Below are 24,005 nucleotides of genomic sequence, written 5' to 3'. Positions count from 1 at the left end.
GGACAAACTCCAACGTCACGCTGGAGACTCGGGCTATGACTCAGACAGCACCAGCACTTGGTGGCCACGTAAGTGTAGACAGAACGCCAAAAAGAAAAAAATACAGCCCAGAGTCCTGAGTGCATTAGCGTGAAAATAACAAGAGAGAATATAGACACTGCTATGGGCAGAATGCTGGTGTCCCCCCAGAATTCATATGTTAAAGCCCTAACCGTGAGATGGTATTCGGGAGCAAGGCCTTTGGGGGTTCATTAGGTTTAGATGAGATGACGTTATGAAGGTGGGGTCCCCACGGTGGGGTTGGTGTCCTTATAAGAAGAGACATCAGAGAGCTAGCTTGCTCTCTCTTCGCCACGTGAAGACACAGAAAGAAGGGTTCCGTCCACAAGCCAGGAAGAGAGCCCTCACCAGGAACAGAACCGGCAGGACCCTGATCCTGGACTTCGAGCCTCCAGGACCGTGAGACACAAATGTCTATAGTTTAGGCCCCCAGTCTGTGGTATTTTGTTAGAGCAGCCCCACCTAATACAGACCAAGACCCTACTTCTGGATTTCTCAAAATGTATACAATGGATACCATATAAACCAAGAAATGGAATTTCTATAACTGTAAATGACCTCATGCCATATCCATCCACATAATATTTAGCAAATTTTGCTCAGTAAGAGGACTGGTGGAGAAAGGCCAAGATGGCGGGTTCCTCTGCTCCCAAGAGAAGGCTCCGGAAAACGAGTCCTCTGTGGCCAGGAGCAAAGCCTTGTCTCCTCCAACTCGAGTTCCTGGTCTGCAAAGTCACTCACCAGAAATACCTCATTCCATTTTTAACAAGCAAGATCAATAATGCCTCCTCAATTCCTCCAGCCAGACCCGTGAAGGGGCCCCCATTACTTGGCAACAGTGAATGCAAACAGAATGAGGTGGGGGAACACGTCACATTTTTCCTCCAAACTGGATAGAGAAAAACCCAATGAAGGAAAATTTATTTTCATTCTTTTGCTAACTATTGAATTTCTCCTCAAATCTTGACTCTTAAAAGCCACTGACAAAAATGATTAACCATGTCCACAATGAAACAAAATTGCTGGACGACGCAACATAACTGGGGGAAGAACCCCTAGCACCTACCTGTCCCCCTTCTGCACGCCCATGGGAACACAGTAATTCAGTTCCAGCCGGGCGATGTTGCCAAGCCTGAGGACGATGCCAGCACCGTAAGACCAGCGGATGCACTCGGCCAGCTTCCGGATATGAGCCTTGGGGCCCTCCCCTGCAGAGAGAGAAGAGGACGTGACCAACAGTGTGGAGCCCCTCACAGAGCTGTCCTCACACAAGCCCTGGTCCTCCTCCTTGCTGTGTGGCCTTCGGTGACATTTATAGCCAGGCCTGGATATTCAAAGAGAATGCATGAAGTGGGATTAGGACCGAAATCAAAGGAGTCTACTCCAATCAAATTGGGAGTAGACTTCCTACTCACTGCACCAGAAGCCATTCTCCGCGCCTGGCCCATTCTGTCCCCTCTGCCCAGAAGGGCATTTCCCCTGCACCCGGCCACCCAGGAAGCCCGGCTCTACGCCTCAGGCTGAGCGGCTTGTCTTCTGTGAAGCGCTCCAGACACCTCTTCACGTCCCCCTGGCTGGATGCATCTGCCGTGAGTTTCCTCTGGCCCCGAGCCCCCTTGCAGGAGAGGCAAACCCAACTCAGCTTGGGGGTCATAATGACCAGCAGAGAGCAGGTGCCCCAGAAATGTTTGCTGAGTGAACGAATAAGTAGATCTTCGCAAGACAGCATTCAATGATGCTTTTTCATGTGTGTTTCATTCAACAACTTTACTCTGAGCACCGTTATCAGGCGCTGCAGGAATTTTTTTAAAGTGAGGCCCAGTCTCTAAACGTAAAGACTCTATAATCTAACCAAAAGGCAGCTACGGGGGTGCCGTGCTTTAAACACAAGGGCAACCGCGCCCTGACGGTCTCGAGGCAGCCCGGGCCTTACCGTAGTTGAGGTTGCAGAGGTTCCCCGCGTTGAGGAAGAAGTGTGTTCTGAAGAGCTCCCCGAAGCCACCCTGGCCTGGCCGGAAAGGCAGTGGGGTGTACACGTGCAGACCGCCGGCCCAGTACGCCTCTCCACCCAGGTAGTCGCCTAGTCAGGGGACAGGGACAGAAGAAGACAGAGACGCACGCATTAGGAATCACGTGGAAGTCTCTACAGGTGAGACACGGGCCACGTGCAGAACACCCAGCACTCAGGCTCTATGAGTGGTGGCCCGTCTAACTCCCGGTGTTGGCCTCACTTTGAAGTCTTTCTTTTTTGCCTGGCTTATCTTATAAGCTTTAACTGGGGAAAAAAAATGCTAGTGTAGTTTAGAAAAGAATGAAATCAGAAATTTATCAAACCGTACAACGGCTGGAATAAAACAACTGAACTCATGGGCGTCGCCTTGTCCACGACTGCAGATGACCAGATCGCGGCTGCCTGGCAAGTCAGACGGCTTCCTCGGCAACAACTTCGAGGCCACAAGACAGGAGACGGAATGCAGAATGGGCCTCTGCCGTTTCTGGAAGGGCTGCGCATGCTATTAATCAAAAGACACACGGTGTCTACTGCCCGCCGGGTAAGGAAGCAGCGTCCCAGCTCGTTGTGTCCAGGGAAGAGACTCGGTTTTGAAAGTTCATGGCCACTTAGGGTTTATCTGTTTTTGCCCAAGGTTACTTTTTGCCAAAATTCAAGACTATCTGCTGAGAGTACATAAATGCATTATTTCTAAAAAATGCTCCTATCCGTTCCATTTTAACTACAAATAGCTATAACATTAAAGCAACACGAAAACGAATAAAAATAGCCCTGAATGTTTATACTTTGTTGCAAAACACCATTTATAAAGCGTCTTAGTATTCCTTAATACAAAATGATGGATCATAACAAAAGTGAGTTGTCTCCAAGGTTAACCTCAAGGAATAACCTGCTTGTCCACCTCAAGACCAGCCATCTCATCAATCCCTGCTTTAGTAGCAAAGTTCTAGAGGGAACAGAAATGAACAAGTAACAGGAGGTCAGCTGTGTTTGCTTTTCATTTCCCAGTAATTACAAACCTCTTAAATAACCTTATTAAATAAAATAATTATTTTACTCTGGTCACAAAAGTAATACATTCATTGTAGAAAATCTGATAAGTAAAGGGAAATAGAAAAAAAGGAAAATATCCTTTAATTTTTCCTATTCAGAGATAATCAGCTAACATCCTGGTGCCTTTCATCCAGTGAACTGTGATGAATAATTGAGAAAAAAAAAATTGAGTCATCGCATACATATATACATAGATATACACCTCAGTCCTGCTTTAAAAAAGCTGGCTTAATAGTTTAATATGTTTTAAGCACTTTCATCTAATACTTTCTATTGTTTGAAAATGTGATTTAAGTTTTTTTTAAAGATTTTATTTATTTATTTGTCAGAGAGAGAGCACAAGCAGGGGGAGCTGCAGGCAGAGGGAGAAGCAGGCTCCCCAGCGAGCAAGGAGCCTGACGTGGGGCTCGATCCCAGGACCCCAGGATCATGACCTGAGCCGAAGGCCGACGCTTCACCGACTGAGCCACCAGGCGCCCCTGGAAATGTGATTTAGATGCCTGAATGGTCAAATGGGTACCACACTTACCTAATCCTGCCTACTGTCATGCTGGTGTCTCATTTCTTGTGACGGACATTAGTCTGTCACGAGTCTCCTTAAACACACAAATATTTAAAACCTTGTCTTGCAGTATCATCTACGTACACGTCCTAAGTACACTGCTCAGTATATTTCCCTACAGGGAACACACACCTGTATGACAAGCACCCGGACTGAGACTCTGGCACGTGCAGCCCCCCAGAGACTCTGCTCTCCTTGCTGACCACGCCCCTGCTGGCCAACAGCACAAATCGTTCTAGCCCGTCTCAAAGCGTTACATGGACAGAGCCACTCTGGACACCTCCTCTGGGTCTGGCCTTGCTGTTGCTGGTCCTGCACGTTTCTGAGGCTCGTTCATGCCATATTCAGCCAGCGGCTCTAACTCGCTCACCCTGCTCTACAGAACAGTCCCCAGTGTGAAGATACCACTACTTATTTGCCCATTCTATGTCGATGGGCATTTGGGTTTCTAGGTTTCAGTTTGGAGCTATTATTATTAGTGCTCAATATTTTAGGCTCCTGATATACACTGTTAAATTGCTTTCACTAAAAGTGATGCAATTTACATTCCTGCCCATAGTATCTTACTGATGGCCTATCTAATAGGGTACTAACTGGAACATCATTGTGTTTTAATTTTCAGGCACATGATAGACTCCTAAACTTCCATACAGTCACTATATAATACTTCCTTACAAGGAAAAAAGAATAAAACTATCCCTGATATGTTACTTCTCTTTAAAAAAAATGACATACTAATAAAGTACTCTAAAAACAAGTGACAAGAAATATGTATTATGTAAAAAATTTATGCACAGGGTAGTCATTATCTAGAGTAATAAAAAATGGAGACAACAGAGATGTTAAAAGAACAGAAAATCAGGATAGAATATTTTATAATGGAATGGTGTGGAAACATTTAAATGATGTTTTTGAAGATTTTAGAAACATGTGGAAATGCCTCGGATAGAATGTCAAGTGTCAGAGAGTGACCCAGGAAACAGGAATGACTGAAACTGGCTTTCCAGAGAGCAACATAAAGCTTCAAAATGTTCAAAATCCTTTGATCTAGGGATTCTACATCTAGAATGTTACATTATAAAGTAAAATTTAGAGATGAGCACAGAGACTCAATAGGTTATTCACAGATACACTGTTTTCTAATCATAAGAAAAAAGAAAGCCTAGATGGCTGACACTTGGCATTTGGTTTAAAGAGATGCCACTTCGGCAACAAGATGAAATACGCAGCCGTGGAAAACGACAGTGTTTCCCTCTCCAATCCACCGCCGGCAGGGATGCACGACGGTACGGCCAGTTTGGAAGACGGCCTGGCACTCCCCTACAAAGATTATACAACTTTATCAGACAATCCAGCAACTGCTCTAATTGCCGATTCCCCAAATGAGTTGAAACTTTATGTCCAAACAAAAACCTGCACGTGAATGTTTATATCGGCTTTACTCATGACTGCCAAAAATTGGATGTCCGCAACCGAGACGTCCTTCCCTAGGAGGTGTATGGATAAGCAGACAGCAGCGCCAGTCACATGATGGAATATCGTTCAGCGATATAGAAACATGAGCCATCGTGCTGACACGTAAGGAGGAACCTTACATCTGTGTTGCTCAGAGGCCAGGCTGAAAGGGGCGCATGCTGTAGGGTTCCGACTATGTGATACTCTGGAAAGGGCAGGACCAGGGAGAGAGGACGCGGCGCGGGGTTGTCAGGCAGAGCTCGGGGGAGGGAGGGAGGCAGAGCGCAGGGAGTCTGGAGGGCACTGGAACGGTAGGTCCGGGCCACATGCCTATGCCAGACCCCACGGCACCGCAGAGCACACAGGGAGCCCGAGCATGAACTGCGGGATACGGTTTGTAATAATGCCCCAATACCGGCTCACAACTGCAATCAGCGCGCCTCGCTGACGCCGATCGACGACAACACTAGGGCAGTGTCCACAGACACTCGGGTGCTCTCGGCCCAACTTTTCTGTACACCTAAAACTGCTCTCACAACCAATCTACTAATTTAGCCAAGTTATAGTAGGTCAAGAAGATGAAATAAACTGTCGTTAAAAATGATCAAGCACTCATTCCTAGAAAAATCTTCTTCGCTTGCGTTACTGAGGGCAGTGGGAGAAGCAGGTTAGGACACAGTAGGTAAACATACCGAATGCGAGCACGGAGGCGTGCTTGCTTAAACAACAAACGCTCCCACATATCGTCGCTGGGCAGTGAGATCACAGGTCGGTGCCGAGCATTTTTTGCTTAGATACATTTTCTCATTTTTCTACAGTTCCCTCAACAGGTATCTATCTGTCCGCGCCTGCTGTGTGATAAACGCTGTGTTAGGTGCTAATTCTGGGGCGGTGAAATACAAACATCTATTATTGTGGTAATTGAAACAAGCATAGTTACCCTTGAACAGGACACTGTGAACCAGGCAAGCCCACTTACACGCCAATTTTCCATCAGTACAATTCTGTAAACTGTAAAAATCTGTAAAATCTCCTCATGATTTTTTTAAGAACATATTCTTTTCTCCAGCTCACCTCATCATAAGAATACAGTATGATACATACAACCTACAAAATCGGTGTAAAATTGTTTATGTTACTGATGAGGCTTCTGGTAGGTGCCCCTAACCTCCTCCCCACTCCGCTGTTCAAGGGTCTAGTGTATGTGCTTTCACAAATGAGATGTGACCCTAATCTTGTCTTGGCGGTCTTACAGGGAAAGACTCACCTTCACTCTGCGGCCCAACGCTGTGCATGCTGAACCCACGCACACTGGTTGGTCCTCCGAGGTAAAACCTACAACAGAATGGCAGATGTCAGAAGAAAACCACCAGGTGGAAACCTACAAAGTACAGTGAAAGTGCAGAAAACATACAAGTGAGGCTCACGTTCGGTAGTGGATTGTCGCCGACCTTGTCCCACGGCAAAACTTTTAAGGATCGGGAGGATGCACTGGAGTATAGTGACTTTCATAAAAATCTAAACCAAAATCTAAACACTTCAAACTTCTGGGGATGTAAGTGAGATAAAAGGCACAACTAAAGACCCTTCTTTAGAAAAGAAGGACATGGGGACTGTCCATTATAAAGGAATTATCTGCTGTCCGTGAGAATTCATTATGTAACAGCTCTGTTGCAAAATGGCCTCCTATGTGTTCACATGCAATGTTAAGTTAAAAAAAAGGCAAGATAAAAATTATGTAACAGTGTGATCCCAATTTTACAAAAAGAGGAAAATAATACTAGAAAAAAACAGACCAAAATAGAATTATTGTTATTCTGAGTTTTTTTAATATTTTCTACAGTGATTGTATAATTAGAAAAAAATTATTACAATTAAAAAAATGAATTCCTCTCGTATTCCTAATAGACTGGGTTACCACACTCTCTAGAATGCTCTCTGAACAAAATTAAAGGCGTGAATTAAAAATTACTTAGAAACCACATCCACTTGCTGTGAAACCTAACACCTTATCAGAAGCTGACTCTAGGCCATGCTGAGAACAGGATAATGAAGTAAAATGACGAGGGGAGTGGTGGGGCCGCACAAGGCCAGCAGCTGCCCCCTGCCCCCTGCCCCTGCCGACCCAGGAAGCCACATTTGGCTGCGGGGAGCAGTCCACACGCCTGGAACAGTGCAGAGGGAACAGGGCGCAGTCTCTCCCATTTTCCTACCACATAAAGCCTCGATGAATGTATTCATTTGAACTTGAGTTTAAAAGTCTATAAATGTGGGGGCGCCTGGGTGGCTCAGTTGGTTAAGCGACTGCCTTCGGCTCAGGTCATGATCCTGGAGTCCCGGGATCGAGTCCTGTGTCGGGCTCCCTGCTCGGCAGGGAGTCTGCTTCTCCCTCTGACCCTCCTCCCTCTCATGCTCTCTGTGTCTCATTCTCTCTCTCTCAAATAAATAAATAAAATCTTTAAAAAAAAAAAAAAAAGTCTATAAATGTGTTTTAACATTTGGGATTTCTAAGCAACGCCTTTCTGAATGCCCCATTAACATTATGGAAACAAACAGCAAGCTCCATTTACTTTTTTTTAAAAATGATAAATCACACATATTCTTTGGAAATAATTAAAATGATTCAGGAAGCACAAAAAGCAAGAAGTCCTCCCTCCCCACCCCCCCGCCCCCCGCCCCCCGCATCCTGATCCCCAGAGCTGATGTATCCCTGGGTTGGTGGCTGGCCTTCTAGACCCCTGGTGCTATCCATGCAAACACAGATGTGCACAGGGGAGCTTCTGCCCTGATTCGAGAGCAGTCTGCTCAACGTGAGCGCGTGACAATTTTAACTTGTAGACATCTACCTCGTTCTTTTTCATCATTACAGTCTCTTTAGAATGCCTGTATTTGAATTTAATAATTTCTATACTGGCAGTTTTCAAATTTTTGCTATTCTCAACGATGCTACAATGGACATCCTTGTACATAAATCTCTGTACATTTATAAATGTATTTCTGCAAATTAAATTCAGAGAGATGAAAGTGATAGGTCCTAGAGCTTACAAATTAAAAATTTTTACACTTCCAAACTGTCTCCCATCAACTAGGCTAAACTAGTTTAAACTAAAACATTTTAACTAATGCAAGGTTAAAAAAAAAGTTTCTTGCCCTCAAGAACAATTATTAGTATTTCAAAGCCAAAAAGCACGATTTCATACTCTGCTGATAGGAGTATAAATTGCTATAAGTTTTCTAAAAAGCAGTCTCCAGCAACATTCTTGATAAGCTTTAAAAAATGTTCATATTCTTTTGAGACAGTACTTCCACATTTAGGAATCTCTCCTCAGAAAATAAAATGAACAAAACTTTACAGAGTCACATTTACAGGGTTACTGAGATGCAAATAATGAAAAATTAAAATGCAGCTTTTGAACCATTTCTCATGACTTGGTGAATGGGTTTACTCTGTATTTTTTTAAAACATTTTAGGGGAGAACACAGGGGCGCCTGGCTGGCTCAGGGGGTGGAACACGTGACTCTTGATCTAAGGTTTGTGGGTTCAAGCCCCACACTGGATGTAGAGATTACTTTAAAAATAAAATCTTTAAAACAGAATTTAAAAAATTAAAAAATCAAAAGCAGAGAGAACATAAAAGTGTATGCAAATTACAGTATACCAACAACTTAATACAAACGTGTATATAAATTTACGTGTATATACACGCACAAAAGCACACATCCACAAGTAACAGACTCAAAGGAAATAGTCCCAAATGTTAACTCTGCTTATCATTGAGCAGGATTTTTTTTTTTTACTTCCTTAAATGTTTCTCTGCATTTTTGTGATGCGAATGAACTATATTCTTTCATCCTCAAAAGGGAATGTTAAGATCTTTCATATTACAAAGTTAATTCCCTCCCCCTCAAAAAAGCAAAACATATTAGTATGAAGTATATTGGATTTTTTGAAGTTACCTATAACATAAAAACTAAAGTAAAATTTGAAATATTGGCTCTCCTAAACAGTTAAGCTTCTCTAAAATAACTTATAAGGAACCAACCAAAAAGAGCCAAAGGAAAGCATCTGCCAGTCACTCACTCACTCGTTACTCCTTACCTGTCGGCAATACTTGATGGTTTATCGCCAATGGGCACCAGCATCCCACCCCAGAGAGACGCTGAGAAAACCTGTGGAAACACAAGCAGGGAGCCGTGACCTCTGGTGCTCCTTCCCCGCAATGAGCGTCCACACTGGCCACCGTACTGCGCAGAGCTCTGGGTCAGGGCGCGGGGCTGCAGACTGGGGACGTCGGACTGTGCCGCTGAGGCACTACAGTTGATGGGGTTTTGTGGACACTTTTATGAAGACACAGCAAACACAAGCACACACCAAGCCCAACGCCCGAGCAAGGCAGGGCTCTCTTGGCTTCCGTTCCAACACAGGGCAGCCCCCCGCTTCCACGCGGGGTGAGGCTGAGCCGGTGGGAGACACACACTGTCCGGCCAGGGGGCAGCAGCGCCTTCACTTCGGCCCCCGACCCTAGCAGACCCGGAGAGCGGCCCGCAGTCCCTCCTGCTTCCCCACAGGCACCCCCACTTGCCCTGATGGTGATGCCACACTGGGCCTCCCTCCAGACAGAAACTAGTTTCAACAGGGGGCCCAAAGCCCTCTACCATCTGGTCCAAGCCCTGTCCTCCCTGTGCTGTCCCTCCTCCTCACCCTGTCCGGTCATGGCAGCCCCCTGGCTCGTCCGGGAACGTGCCGTAGCTCCTGCCCAGGGGCCTACAGCTGGCTCCCTGGCTTGGTTCTGGGCTGCGCTGCCCCACCCAGGTGCCTTCCCGACCATCTTCAATGGACCGCACCCCCTTTGGGCCACTTTCTCTTTACTCTGTTTTATAATTCTTCGTAACACTTGCCACCTGCTAAACTGTACACACACGTGCTTGCTCGTGGGTCTCCCTTCACGTGAGAACGTAGAATGTGAGGGGGTGGGAACAGTGTTTTACGTGGTGAGGTACTGTTAACGCCCAGGCAGTGCTGGGCAGCCGACAGAGATGTGGAGGGCGGATGGGGAGGCGAGTGCGTGCGTGATGAGCGGTACCCAGAGAAAGGCACAGGAACTGGACGCACAGTGCAGGAGCCCCGATCGTGGTCTGGAGGCCAGAGGAGTTCTACAGGAGATATGCCCAAGTCCTAAAAAGGCAGGGAACGAGGGGCCAGTGAACAGCTGAAAGAAGGGACCTACAGCCAGCAGAGGACAAAGTACAAGTGCCTGGAAGTAAGAGAGCCTGGTCCTTTCGGGAAACGAGAAGGAGTTGAGCAGAACCAAAGCACAGGGAGCGGGGAGAGAGACGAGCCCGGAGACTAAGTGTGACACCAACAGTGCCGACCTCACGCGGGACAGCGGTACTGTTAAGACTTGCATCTCACAAAGAGCAGCACGTCTGCGGCGTGGAGGAGGAGAAGGGGGAGCGACACTCATCAGAAAGGGACATCACAACCAAGGTGTGAAAGCGCAGCATGGGATCTGGGTGACACTGAGCAGGCAGAAGAGGCAGGGCTGGGTGCTCAGTGGCCTTCAGGGTGAGGACTCCTCCAAGCAGTTAGGGAGGTCAAGGGCAGCTGGGTCAACACCTGTGCAAGCCAGTGGAACTGGGAGCCCGGGTGCGGGGTATAGATTCAGGAGGGAAGTAATAGTTGGTTTCAGACACGCTGAGTTTGAAGTGTCCCTGAGGAACAGAGTGGAAACGCCCGGCAGCATGTGACTCTGGCACCAAGAAGGAGAGCTGCGCCAAGCACACGGGCGGAACGAGATCCTCTGGGGAGAGTGGCAGAGTAGGACACCTCCATGAGAATCTAGGGGGTACACTCGCAAGGTGGGAGTGCAGCAAGCCTCGAAAGGACCCCGCAAAGAGGAAGTGGACACGTGGAAGGAGGACACAGTCATGATGGAGTCCAGTGAGGACAGCGTCGAGTGCCGTGGCGAGGGCCGGGGAGGGGACCGGGAGGAGCTCGCCGACTGGACAACGCGGGGGCCTCCGGACCAGCAGCGGCGGGGGAAAGGCAGGAACCACATGCAAGAAGCAACGACAGCAGGCCTGACTGGGGGCAGTGGTAAGTGACTATAGAAGTAGACACGCGTACCATCTCATTAAAGCTCACTCCTCGCCCTGAGTTTGGTGGTGGCGAAGGGCAGAGGCGGTGTGTGTGTCGCAAGGGGGCACAGAGAGCTGTCCCCAGTCTCCCCAGCCCTGGGAGGACTGGAGAACGAGCCGAGGGGTTCCTCTGCCTCAGTCAGAATCAGGTCACTTACTCCTCATTCCTGAGCAAATCAGGAGAAACCAAACCAAACCGGATTAAAGATTTAAAAAGAAATTCCTGGAAGCGCCCAGAGCCCTGCAGACTCAGCAAAATAAGGTGAAGCTTTGGAATTTCTTTGGAAGGGACCTCAGAGGGAAAGGAAGCGCATTCCTCTGCCCTCCAGACACATTTCCATGATGGCCCCGAGCTGACAAATGGGGAAGGGGCTCTGCTGGGGTCCCACATAAAATGACTGACAGGTTCCTCTTGAAGAGAGAAACGATCACTTCTCCCCAGAGTATCCTCAATTCCAGCTAAATTGAAAAGATCGAGCACTTCAGTTTCAAGCACTAACGTTCTGGGCTTCCCCTCTGGATGATGCTTTTACTATCCAGGAATTGAGTTTCCAAAAACAAGGGATAAAAATACAGGTGAACGGTCTGGCTGGATACTCACTGAATCGAATAAAAGTTGTTTATTCAACTGAAGCTCGAAATCTTCTTTTATGAAGCTCACGTCCCCTCCAGTGTAGCCGGCCAGCTCCTGTTGGCAAAGGATCCGCATGTCAAATAGAGCAAACAGACTCATTACACCAGCTCCAAAACCATGTCACTCCAAGTACTATTTACTTTTGTTGTTCTGTATTTTTAAAAAGGCAGATCGCTTCTGTCTGTCCCCTAGAAGCTCCATTCTAGCTGTTATTCTAGTTGTTCTAGATGGTACCAGGGGACTGACATAACACAGAATCCTCAAACATACTGACTGCGCAGAATATGTTATGTTATGTTATGTTATGTTACTCCTGTACGTGGGGAGAAACACTGGCCACGGACACATTCTGCTGCGTGATATGGCTTGTTTGGCCTACTCAGTGTTTGAAAAAAAGAATTAGCCAATCTTGCACAATTGGGCATATTTGATGTAAAAATCTGATTTCTAGTTGGTCCTCTGATCCTGAAGATCAGGCAGACAGCGCAACAGTGCGCCCCCCTGTTGGCATCCACCCCGGGGACCCTCAGGTATAGGAGTTACCCTCCCTGCCTTGAGGTGGTCTCTTACTGGTGACCAAGGGATTAGCTCAGCCAAGCCTCAACTTTCCTCCCTGCCTAGTGAGTGACCCCATCCCAGAGGTCAGAACTTTATCTCCCCTCCGCTCTGTGGGGGCAGAACACTGCACTACACGGAGCAGTTCCAGAGCTGGGACCCTCACATGGGACCGACACCCCTGAAAGCCATTCTAGAACAATCTCCATAATTAAAGGAAAGCATTCAATATAGAAAATGTGCCTACTGGGTGGGACTCTCTCCCCTCCCAGGTCACAGAGCCAGCAGGTCACATGCAGGTAAAGGAATACTACCTGGTTAACTTTCAGCAGAGCACCTCTTCTGGGCAAGATGGAGGAGTTCCGTGAGTCGATGACCATTGCATGCTGAAAGAAACGTGCATCTCAGTATTTCACTTCAAGCCATCGTGTCAAGTAAGAAGGCGTACTTCCTGAGCGCTGACCACAGGCCATGCGCTGTGCCCAGCCCCTTGCCCTATCACATCACTTCACCTTCAGAAAAGCCCTCTGGGAAGGCAGCTCCTGGTCCCTAATTCACAGGTGAGGGAACTGAGAGGGTGGAGCAGACAATTCATGGTCACCAGCTGGGAGATGCCGACCTGTCGCTGGGCCCATCCTCTCAAGGAGCTTGACCCTGACCTAAGTGAACTCGGCCAGCTTTCAAGCACATCCCACAGTCGGCTCCCAGGCACACCTTCCCATCTCCGCTGACGATGCTTCAACAGAGTAATTCGGGGCGAGTGCCCAGAAACTCACAAAGCCGCCAGCAGCCACCCAACCCGTGACCCTTTCCGGTCTGTCCCATTGCTGGCGAAGGCTATTCTCCCAACGCATCTAAATACGTAGTCAAACGAGGAAAGCCCTTACCGAAAGAGATGATTTCAGCGAGTGCCCACTTTCCTTCCGGACAGCAAAGGACGCCGTCCTCGAGAGGCAGCCCAGCTCCCGCCACACGCCCTCCCACTTGACGGTGTGGTTGGTTTTCCATATGGGAAACTGCAAGGACACGGGGGTGGGGGTGGGGGGGCCCACAATAAGCCTTTCTGTGCTGTACCCACGGGGAGTCGTCCCCCATCAGGCCTCAGAACGAGGCATAGAAATCTTGTTCCAATTAAACACCTAAGATACGTGTTTTGTTTTGTTCTGTTTTGTTGTTGTTGTTTTTACGGTGTGTGGGAGGGAGGAAAAGGAAGGTGGGGAAGGGAGGGAGGGAGGGAGAAGGGGAGAGAGCTGTGATCCTGCTCAAAGCAGGACTGTGCTCCGAGCAAGGAGACAGGTGCCCTGTGAGAAAGCCACACTCAGCACCCAGCTTGGTAACCCACAGGCTGCTTTCCGGGCTCTATGACCTGATGCTCGCCCCACCTGGCCCAGTCCCCGGTCCAAAGCCAGTATGGGTGACGGTGGAGACCCACATCAGGCCCCGGGGAAGAGGGAGGAGACGAAGGTGCTCACGAGTGAAAAGCATCCTTCCTGCAGCCAGAGGCCTGAGCCAAGTGACCCCTGGGCAAGCAGCACCTGCCTCTTGCCCCGACCCTCTGGCCCCAAAGTCAGGCCCACCCATCTCAGGTCCCCATCATAGAGAGACACCCAGGTTGCTCTGGAACAGTGAACACTGTCTAGTGGCCTCAGGCAGTGTGACAATGATGTGACTCCTACAAGTAAGCCAGGTCACTTCACATTCCCGGCGCGGTCTTTCACTGGGCATTCCCCGTAGCCCCAGGCCTGGCTCCCAGGGTGAGAACTTGGGGCCACCCGCCTCAACTCTGGTTCTCATCGAGCATCCACAAGGCACGGTATCAAGCAGCCAGGATCCAGGGCAGCCTTGCCCACCTGCCATTTCCGCACGTAGGGCCACATGAGACTCAGCTACTCCCCCAAATGCCTGAGGAAGGTGCACGGCTGGCCTAAATCATTCCTTCCTTCCTCATAAGGCAGCTCCTACCCAGAGAAACACGACCGCCCAGAGGAGACACATCTATGTCTCTGTGTTCACGGTCAGGAGGATGAGGCAGGGGCCAGATGGTGCCCTTTTCCTCCAGGAGCTCATCTCTCAAGCCCAGGGCCACCAGCTCCCAGTCCTCTGTCCCTCCCGTTCCCCTGGCCCCTCTGCCATGCACCTCCCCAAAGGCCTCGTCCAACAGAGATGGCCTTCACCCCTGCTATGCCTTGGGGCTAAACCAGCTACCTCTAAGTCTCCTAAGAACCTGCTCTTTAAAAGAGGCTTAGAGGGGCACCTGGGTGGCTCAGTCGTTGAGCGTCTGCCTTTGGCTCGGGTCATGATCCCAGGGTCCTGGGATCGAGCCCCGCATCGGGCTCCTTGCTCAGCCCGAGGCCTACTTCTCCCTCTCCCACTCCCCCTGCTTGTGTTCCCTCTCTCGCTGTGTCTCTCTCTGTCAAATAAATAAATAAAATCTTTTAAAAAATAAAAAATAAAATAAATAAAAAAGGCTTAGAAAAAAGTGATAAAAGGGGCACACGGGAGAGAGATGGGGAGGAACCCGCACACCAGGGCTCACCGCCGGTGGCCTCTGGAGAGCTGCTGCCGGACAGGGGCTGGGAGGGCAGCGCCAGCTGGGCACCCCCCCATCCCACCCAGGGCAGGAAGGCGTCCCAGGGCTACTCCCAGCAGACGCGGAGAGGGGGCCACACGGAGAACTGAACATGGAACTGCAAGCGCTCACGTTGCATCCCGAGCCAGGGGCCGCTGGCCCCACTCCGTGCTGGGGGCTTCGTGCCCCTGGTCTGCCCGCGAGGCTGAGGAATGCAAGCGGCCAGTGTCTCCAGTGCCTCAAGGCACCGACCGCAGGGTTCCAGCACGGGTCCCGGACCAGAGCTGCCGGGGCGCGGATGGAGAGAACGTGCCAGCCGTCCTCCCCGAGACGCTGGTTCAGCGGGCAGGCGGGGCCCAGGAACTTGCATTTCTAACCAGCTCCCAGGTGAGGCCATGCTGCTGGCCTACAGACCGCGCTCACGTTGGGTGTCCACTCTTCCCTCGTGAACCGAGCCCGGAACAGGAGGGGAGCCCGCACGGTGTAGACAGGGAGAGAGGGCAGGGGTCATCGTAAAGCCAAAAGGTGGTCAAATGGTAGGAATTCCATCTGCTGCATTACGTCAGATCCTGCTAGAAGTACGAAAGTGCCCACCAACGAGGAAAGCTTTCAGTAACCCGTGGTGACCTTGCTGGCTGCCAGAAGCTATGGACCTCAGCACACACGAGGAAGGACAAACACAAGGCATCGCAGGAAGGCGCCAGCCAGGAAGCACCCCACAGCAGGGCGAAGGGCAGAGGGTGACCCCGGCCACGAGGCCCGCACTCCAAGCGCCAGACCGCAGACAGGCCTGCCCGCCCTGGCCCGCCCCCTCTTGCTGACTCTAGCGATCAGCGAAATAGGCCTTGTTCTCACTCAAGTGCACAGAGGGAGGGACGAAAGGCTACTCACGCTGTACTCGGCAGACACTCCTCTGTCTGTCTCCCGAAGTGAGCTCCAAGGGAACTGGCCAGTAACTTTATATAAGTTTACAGAGAAGCTAGGAGACAATGGGACAGAGCTTTAGACGCTCAGTGATGATAACTCGTACACATTTAAATCAATAGATCTAAAAATACACTTCCGGGGCTCATTGCCACGAGGAAAGCTGCAGCGCCTTGTGACCACCACACAAGGGCGAGCTGCTTCAGCCAAGTGTCTGTTCACAACCAACGCATCTACTTTAACTTATAACCAGGCCACTGTACTCAATCGTCTGTTGGCTTCCTACTTTCTCTCGAAGTTTCCGGGCCGTGGTTTGAAGAAGGACAGGCCATACGAAGTCTCTTTGGTTCCATAGGAAAACTGAAAAGTCACCTTTTCTGCACGGCCTAGAAGATTAGGGAGTTTGAGGCCAAGCACCTAGGAGGAAGAGAAAATCAGAGGTGGTTTACACGGAAGGAAGGGTAACTGTTAAGAAAGACTCTGCTGGCAAAGGGAGCCTCATAAACCCAGGACAAAACCGCGGACTACAGATCTGGCCTTTCCTCTTTAAAAATGTACCTTTGCTGAGTGGATATGCCGCCCCCGTCCCCTTCTGTCTGATGGTGAGGGGCAGGCTCACTTGCTGACTGCAAAGCCAGGGAAATCAACTGTACAGATTGGGAATTCAGGGGAATTTGAACAAGAAACTTAATACAAACATTCTCCAAATCACTCCTAATTAACCACTGATGGATGTTACCTACTGTTTTCAAACAATCTGAAACATACTACAGTCGGGATGGGGTGAAACAGGGGAGGGGGCTGAGGAGGGTACTCGTCGTGATGAGCACTGGGTGATGTGTGCAAGTGGTGAATCGCTCTCCTGTACACTTGAAACTCAGCTACCACTGTGCGTTCGCTGGAATTTAAATTAAACGAAAAAGTAAAACATACTACAATCAGTTCTAGGAACATCAGTGAGACACCATCAGCTAGCCTAGAGATGAAGGTGCGTGAGTCTTGAAACCACCATCAGTTTTGAGAACAGTCACATTTAAAGGCCCATTATTGGGAGTTCTGCTAGTAGGAAGTCCATCATACCATACTGCCTTCGTTGTTCCCAACCATGGTGTTGTAACTGCCCGTTAATCTCCTTAATTCAGTTACTTCAAAGGTAACGTCTAACCCATTTGGAAGCGCATCATCACCTACGTACACAAAAAATATTGAACAGTAAGACAGCTCGAACATGCGGTTTTATTTTAGGTCCTGCTGCTAAAAAAGACAAAAAGCCATTTGAAGGTTCATTTCATCTGACAAACACACTGTCTATTTTAAAGTTCAAGAACAGTCCACCACAAAATCACAATATACCTTTGCACCTAAGAACCTGCGTCTAGTTCCTGTGGTAGAAGATACCAAACAAGTCAGATGCTACAAGGAGGGAACGGCGAGCAGCGATATTTGCTTAAGTGCATGCTATCTGCTAAGGGCATTTCTTCTCCTCCTAGGGAGTCCTTGAGGATACTTGAGGCAGCAATTCAACTGCCATTAAAACAGAATTCTTGTGACAAGAGGGACTCTAGTAACCCCAAAAGAGAAGCAACAAACTCAATGCAAGTTCAGAGGTGACGGTCCCTGTCTTTCCATGAGCCAGGGGTGCAGTGGCTGTGGGATGATGAGGGCCCGAGTCCGCGGCAGCTGCCCTGGCACCCACCACAGGCCCCAGGGTGCTGGGGGGCAGGGCTGAGCTCTGCAAAGGACTGGGGGTCTCTCACAGAAAGGCAGGGCTGACCCCACAACCCCGGCGGGGCAGTTGAGCTGCCTCAATGCCGGCTCCTCGATACCCAGACTCAGCCCAGGCCGGAGCCCTGGCACCATTTTTTTTAAATTTAATTAAGAGGCTTTCCTGTTTAGAGCGGCTTTAGGTTTATGGAAAAATGGAGCACAAAGTGGAGAGTTCCCATAGAGCCTACCCCCACCCGCACGCATCTCCACCTGCAGTCATCTTGCATCAGCATGGTAACGTTTGTCACAAGTCACAAACCCACAGCGAGGCCTCAGCAGGAACCACAGTGTGGTCTGCACGGCTCGTCCTTGCTGCTGTACCTTCTACAGGGTCTGACACATGGATGACGGCGGGCACCCCCGTCACAGAATCATGGAGGGCTTTACTTCCCCCACCGTTCCTTCTCACGAGTTCCCAGGTAACGCTAACCGCCGCCGGGACGGGGCACCCCACAGAAGCGCCTCCGCGGACCACACGCACGTCACGTCGACAGCAGGCAGGAGAGCGCTAAGGTGAAATGCTGCCAACCAGACGTGCCCCCAAGAAAAGCACTCCAGAGTAGCGGACGGGCCACTCCTGTCACTCACTTGTCTGACCTGGGGCAAGCTAAACCTCTCTGAGCCTTGGTTTCCTTAGCTGGGAAACATCTTTTCTAAAATAACGCCAGTCACTCCCGGGCGTGGGTGAGGATTCAGTGGGATCCCGCACACACATGCTCACCACAGAGCTTCGCCTGGGTACAGCTGTGTCACTACTCTCACTGAGGGGGCAGGAAGGGCTGGCTGTCCCCCCCACGGCCCCTGACCTGCTCTGCTGGCCCGGCAGCTCCTTCGGAAGGAGACTATGCGTCGCTCGCTGCTGGCCTCTCCCTGGTACCCAGCACAGGGCCTGCCAGCAGGTGCTCATCCACCAAAGAGTACACGTTGACGAAGCTGGCAGACTTGTGCGATGTCAAGCAGCAAACAAGCAAATGAGCAAAAACTGAGAGTGAAATCTGAGGCCTGGTGCCCTCCCGCTGAAAGCACACATTTAGATGGAGCCCGTCTGCCAAGAGCCCATTTGGACACCGGTTGGGCTGGGCTATCCCGAACGAAGCCTGGCTGGCCTCCCTTGGGATCCTCCCTAGAACGCCTGCACCATCCACCGGTTCAGGTGACAGTACCTTCAAAGTTCACCTGTCCTCCCTCAGCCTGACATTAAAAAAAAAAAAATTCCAATTACCCCCCTGGGACCGTGAACTACCAAGACCTTTGTGCGTGATAACGCTCCAGATGCTATCTGTCTGGCCACACGTTCAGCTTTTGTGATCCTGCAGGATGGATGGGAGGGATAAGGAGGGAACTACGCCACAGCACGTACCTTGACACGTATCAATCAGAACATCCACTTGTCTAAATATTCCTAGGCGAAGCAGTTTTTCTCGAGCTTCGTGAGATTTCCGCATCACCTGTGAGAGAAGACAAAAAGAGAAGGTCTCCCTCTAGGACAGGAGCGCAGCTGGTGGCCGTCTGACCGGCCTGGGGGTTTAGCACTGCTGCTGAGTCACTGGGAAGGCGGCCCCATGGAGACTGGACACGTGAAGGGGACGGACAGCACTCAGGGAGCAACAACAAAGCCCCGTTCAGAAGAGCAAACCCCCAACGAGGACAGAAAGCAGGTGCATTGACACGATCCCTTTCACAGAGACAAACAAAAAAAACTAGTCAAAATGCACCCCGCCCGGCAGGACTCCTCGGAGGGATGACGATCTGTCGTCACAGTGGTTGTGTTTGGTGCAAGGGAGACCACGTTGTGTGCCTTTTTGTGTTGCTCGTGTTTTCTAACCACTGTCTGCTTTTTTCTCTCTTGAATGTTGACAGCGGTGTTTTCTGAGGCCAGCAGTCCTCTCCTGCTGGAGGGACAGGCGGAAGTAGAAGGGCAGGGCAGGAAGGCTCTCGGGGAGCAGAGTAGGGCAGGACTCATAACACGCATGGTTGAGAGCCTGTCCTGCAGGTAAAAGGGGACTGACTTTGGAGCTTCCAGCCAGGGACAGACAGGGTAGAATTTCCTCAGGAGAGACAACTGATAGTGTAGATGAACATGGAGAAAGAAAAAGGGGCGGAGGGAGGCAGGAGGAGCTGCTCACAGCAGCCCCGGGGCCTGGGAGGGCAGCTATTGAGCACGGGTCACGGTGCTGGGGGAGGACAGACTACGCACACGTCACACGCGGAGCCCGAGGACGGTCACTGACTGGACGGAGGGCAGGAGAGAGAGGAGACTATACCAACTTTCCGCTCTGGGTTAAGCGCTTCTGGGTACCATTAGAGAAACCACTGAGAAGTCAGAGACAGAGAAGGAAGGGCCAGCAGGGGCTGGGGGGAAAGGGACGATGAGTTCTGTCTCTGGCCACACAGGGCTGGAGATGTTTGTGGCGATCCCATGAGGAAATGCTTAGCAGGCAGGTGCATATTCGAGCCTAAAGCTCAACAGAGGCCTGGCAAGAAGGAGAAGTGGGGGGCCCTACCACGCAGGCTGTAGTGAGACCACGGGTGTGGTTGAGAGCCCCCAGCAGACAATCCTCATGGAAAAGCAACACATAAGGACGGTCACAGAGAAAGAAGCTGACAGTGCAGCCTAAAGCGAACGTGAGGAGACGGGCAAGCAGCCCAGGAGAGTGTGGGATCTGTGGAAATCAGGGGGAGAGAAAATGCTGAGAAAGAGGGAAGATAAAAACAATCTCAAAAGACAACAGAACAAGAGAAATGTATTCGTGTCAGTGACAGAGATCACTTCTGTCCTACGCCAGGAGCCCTTGTAAATTAACAAAACCTAACAATCCAATGGGAAATGGGAGACACCAACAGGTAATTCACAAAATACATGAATGGCCAGTAAACCTGGGAAAGGTGCTCAGTCTCATTCACTGGGAAAAAGCCCCAATGAAAACAAGGACACAGGGTATTTCACCTGACAGGTGGGCAAGAATTTTAAATGTGTTAATGCAACAGATCTCCATATAGTATCAAAAATGAAAGGTGCAGGAAAACGTGGGGAATGGGCTTATTGTGTCTCCATGTGCGTGACACACACCGGACAGCCCGCTGACCGCTGGGGAGTGACACTGGGCCAGCGGGGAGGGAAGTGCCTACCTTTCAGTTCAGTATCCTCCATACCACCAGATGGTTTGATGCTTTTTTAAGATTGTGCTTATATATTAATCTTTTTTTTAAAAAATAGCAATTTTCGGGCCACCTGGGTGGCTCAGTTGTTAAGCGTCTGCTTTCGGCTCAGGTCATGATCCCAGGGTCCTGGGATCGAGCCCCACGTTGGGCTCCCTGCTCCGCAAGAAGCCTGCTTCTCCCTCTCCCACTCCCCCTGCTTGTGTTCCCTCTCTCGCTGTGTCTCTGTCAAATAAATAAAATCTTAAAAAAAAAAATAGCAATTTTCTTTAAAGTGGGAATGGTCAAACACTGTCTAAAGATTAAGGAATGTGGGTACTGACAGGGGCTGCCTGAACCTGGCCTCCAGGAGGCTGGTGGGGACTCTGCCTCCAATGTGGCTCCAAGGGCAGAAGGACAGAAGGCAACGACCAAGGAGAGGATGGAGATGGTAGATAAATGGAGCAAGTGCCCCAAGGAGACAGCAGGAGTGGGTAACGACAGAGCACCCACCCCACGAGAGCATGCTAGAGCGCTAAGTGGGGTGCCAGGGAGGGAGTCAGCAAGCAACGTGGTCCGCTCCTATCACAGTGCTGGTGCTTGTGAAGAACACACGTATGGACCAGCCTCTGCGGGAAGAGAGGCTGGAGGGAAGGGCGAAAGCAAACACAGGTTAGGTTTTTGGGAGGCACCCAGGGAACCGGGGTAGGGGGCTCGGCTTGGGGGCACTGAGGCTCCCTTCAGGGTAGGAGGCAAGGTTATCAGCGGAGAGGCTGGGGCGGGAGCTCGGGGCTTTGAGACAGATTTGTAGGTTCTTTAGAAGGGAATGGAAACTATGCCAAGCAGGGAAACTACTTGCCTCGATAAGGTTTTTCGCCTTAAAAACATCTCCAATTTCACATATGATGATATCATCTTTAGTTCTTCCAAGTCCATCAAAATGAACATGTTGAACAACCACCTAAATGTGATGAAGGGACATGGATTATCATTATTTTTTTTTTTTTAGGTTTTAAATGCTGGTCTTCTTTTGTTTTAATTCCAGTGTAGATGACATACAGTGTTCAATTAGTTTCAGGTGTATAATTTAGTGATCCAACAATTCTATACATTACACCATGCTCATCAGGACAAATGTACTCTTCATCCCCATCACCTGTTTCCTCCACCCCCCACCAGCCTCCCCTCTGGTGACCACCAGTTTGTTCTCTGTAGTTAAGAATCTGTTTCTTGGTTTGTCTTTTTTTCTTTGTCTGTTTTGTTTCTTAAATTCTACATATGAGTGAAATCATATGGCATTTGTCTTTCTCTGACTGACTTATTTCACTCAGCATCATACTCTCAGCTCCATCCATGTCATTGCAAATGGCAAGGTTTCATTCTTTTTTATGACTGAGTAACACTCCATTACGTATCTATACCACATCTTTATACATTCATCAGTCTATGGACACTTGGGCTGCTTCCATAGTTTGGCTATTGTAGATAATGCTGCAACAAACATCGGGGTGGAATCATTTCAAATTAGGGTTTTCATATTCTTTGGGGAAATGCCAGCAGTGGAATTACTGGATCATAGGGTATTTCTAATTTTTTCCACAGTGGCTTCACCAGTTTGCACTCCCACCAACAGTGCCCTTTCTCCGCATCCTCGCCAACACCTGTTGTTTCTTGTATTGTTGATTTTAGCCACTGTGACAGGTGTGAAGTGATATCTCATTGTGGTTTTGATTTGCATGTCCCTGATGATGAGTGATGTGGAGCATCTTTTCATGTGTCCACTGGCCATCTGTAGGTCTTCTTTGGAGAAGTATCTATTCATGTCTTCTGCCCATTTTCTAATTGGATTATTTGTTTTTTTGGTGTTGAGTCGTGTAAGTTCTTTACGTATTTTGGATACTAACCCTTTAATGGATATGTCATTTGCAAATAACTTCTCCCCTTCAGTAGGCTGCCTTTTACGTTTGTTGATTGTTTCCTTCACCATGCAGAAGCTTTTTATTTTGATGCAGTCCCAGTAGCTTATATTTACTTTTATTTCTCTTACTTCAGGGGACCTATCTAGAAAAAATTTGTTATGGCTGATGTCAGAGAAATTACTGCCTGTGCTCTATTCTAGGATTTTAATGGCTTCAGGTCTCACATTTAGGTCCTTAATCCATTTTGAGTTTATTTTTTGTGTATGGTGTAAGAAAGTGGTCCAGTTTCATTCTTTTGCAGGGACACGGATTATTAAGTATGATACCGGACAAGAAAGTAGGCATCAAGGCTAAAGACAAATGTCTGACAATTAAACCAAGGATTTTTTTTCTCAAGTTTAATGATCCATACTTCTTAATTCCAGACTTCATTTATTTTCCTGCCTTTTGAAAAAAACTGGTTACCTGAGCCTATCCTTTGCCAGGTCTGTACTTCCTGTGACTGAGACTTACAAGGTCTCGGTAGCTGGATGACCAAGGACCACGACAGTCCTAAACCCAAGCAGGCCACAGAGGTCCCCCATATAGCCTTCCCAGCGTGCTCCCAGAGCACTGGCCCCAGGCTGATGCTGTGACTCCCAATTTAATAACTGTGCATCTTGCTAGAGAGCTTCTGCGTATTTCAGTAAACATGATAAATGCTGGCTCAGAGCCTCTTACCTTATTATCTGTAAAAGCTTATTTAATTAATTCATTCAATAACAATGCACCAATCACCTAACAGCCAGGTATTATTCTAAATACTGAGGATATAGCAGTGAACAAGACATAAATTCCTGACTCAATGGAGCTTACCTTCTAACGAGGGTAGAAATAGGCGACATATATAGTAGATGGTAACGAGTAACAGAGAAAATAAAGCAGGGATAATCAGGAGTATTAGGGAAATGCATATCTGAAAGTAATCAGAATACTGCAGAAGTTCTTAATTACACAACCACTGAAAATGTGCTTACACTTCTTTCAGCTGGATTTAAATTTCAAAGGCAACAAAGCTTAGGAAAAGTTTCACTCTTTTTTCTGGACACAGTGTAAACTTAATTATAATTTGAGTTTGTCCTTGAAATACTTTGTTTTTTCTTATAACTTAAATACAAAAATACGTTTGTTTAAGCTTCCCACATAAATAAACGGCTTTCTCTAAAACCAGAAACTACTTT

At 48.9% G+C, this 24,005-nt stretch overlaps 1 protein-coding gene across 1 annotated transcript in view; it reads right to left on the bottom strand.

The window, feature by feature from the left end:
• Window positions 1-24,005, bottom strand: part of SAMM50 (SAMM50 sorting and assembly machinery component) — a 35,681-nt gene that overhangs the window by 6,814 nt on the left and 4,862 nt on the right. Inside the window, exons 3-14 of the mRNA XM_032416555.1 lie at window positions 21,726-21,827; window positions 19,089-19,176; window positions 17,042-17,148; window positions 16,248-16,378; window positions 15,929-16,016; window positions 13,356-13,484; window positions 12,783-12,854; window positions 11,881-11,967; window positions 9,241-9,311; window positions 6,409-6,476; window positions 1,994-2,140; window positions 1,127-1,268 (exon numbers count right to left, since the gene is read on the bottom strand). Of these exons, the coding sequence (XP_032272446.1) occupies window positions 1,127-1,268; window positions 1,994-2,140; window positions 6,409-6,476; window positions 9,241-9,311; window positions 11,881-11,967; window positions 12,783-12,854; window positions 13,356-13,484; window positions 15,929-16,016; window positions 16,248-16,378; window positions 17,042-17,148; window positions 19,089-19,176; window positions 21,726-21,827 (1,232 nt within the window). The remainder of the gene's footprint in view (window positions 1-1,126; window positions 1,269-1,993; window positions 2,141-6,408; window positions 6,477-9,240; window positions 9,312-11,880; window positions 11,968-12,782; window positions 12,855-13,355; window positions 13,485-15,928; window positions 16,017-16,247; window positions 16,379-17,041; window positions 17,149-19,088; window positions 19,177-21,725; window positions 21,828-24,005) is intronic.

The sequence above is a fragment of the Phoca vitulina genome, unplaced genomic scaffold, assembly GCF_004348235.1.
Source record: "Phoca vitulina isolate PV1807 unplaced genomic scaffold, GSC_HSeal_1.0 scaffold19, whole genome shotgun sequence".
NCBI classification, from domain to species: Eukaryota; Metazoa; Chordata; class Mammalia; order Carnivora; family Phocidae; genus Phoca; species Phoca vitulina.
This window is presented reverse-complemented; position numbering and strand designations above follow the sequence as displayed.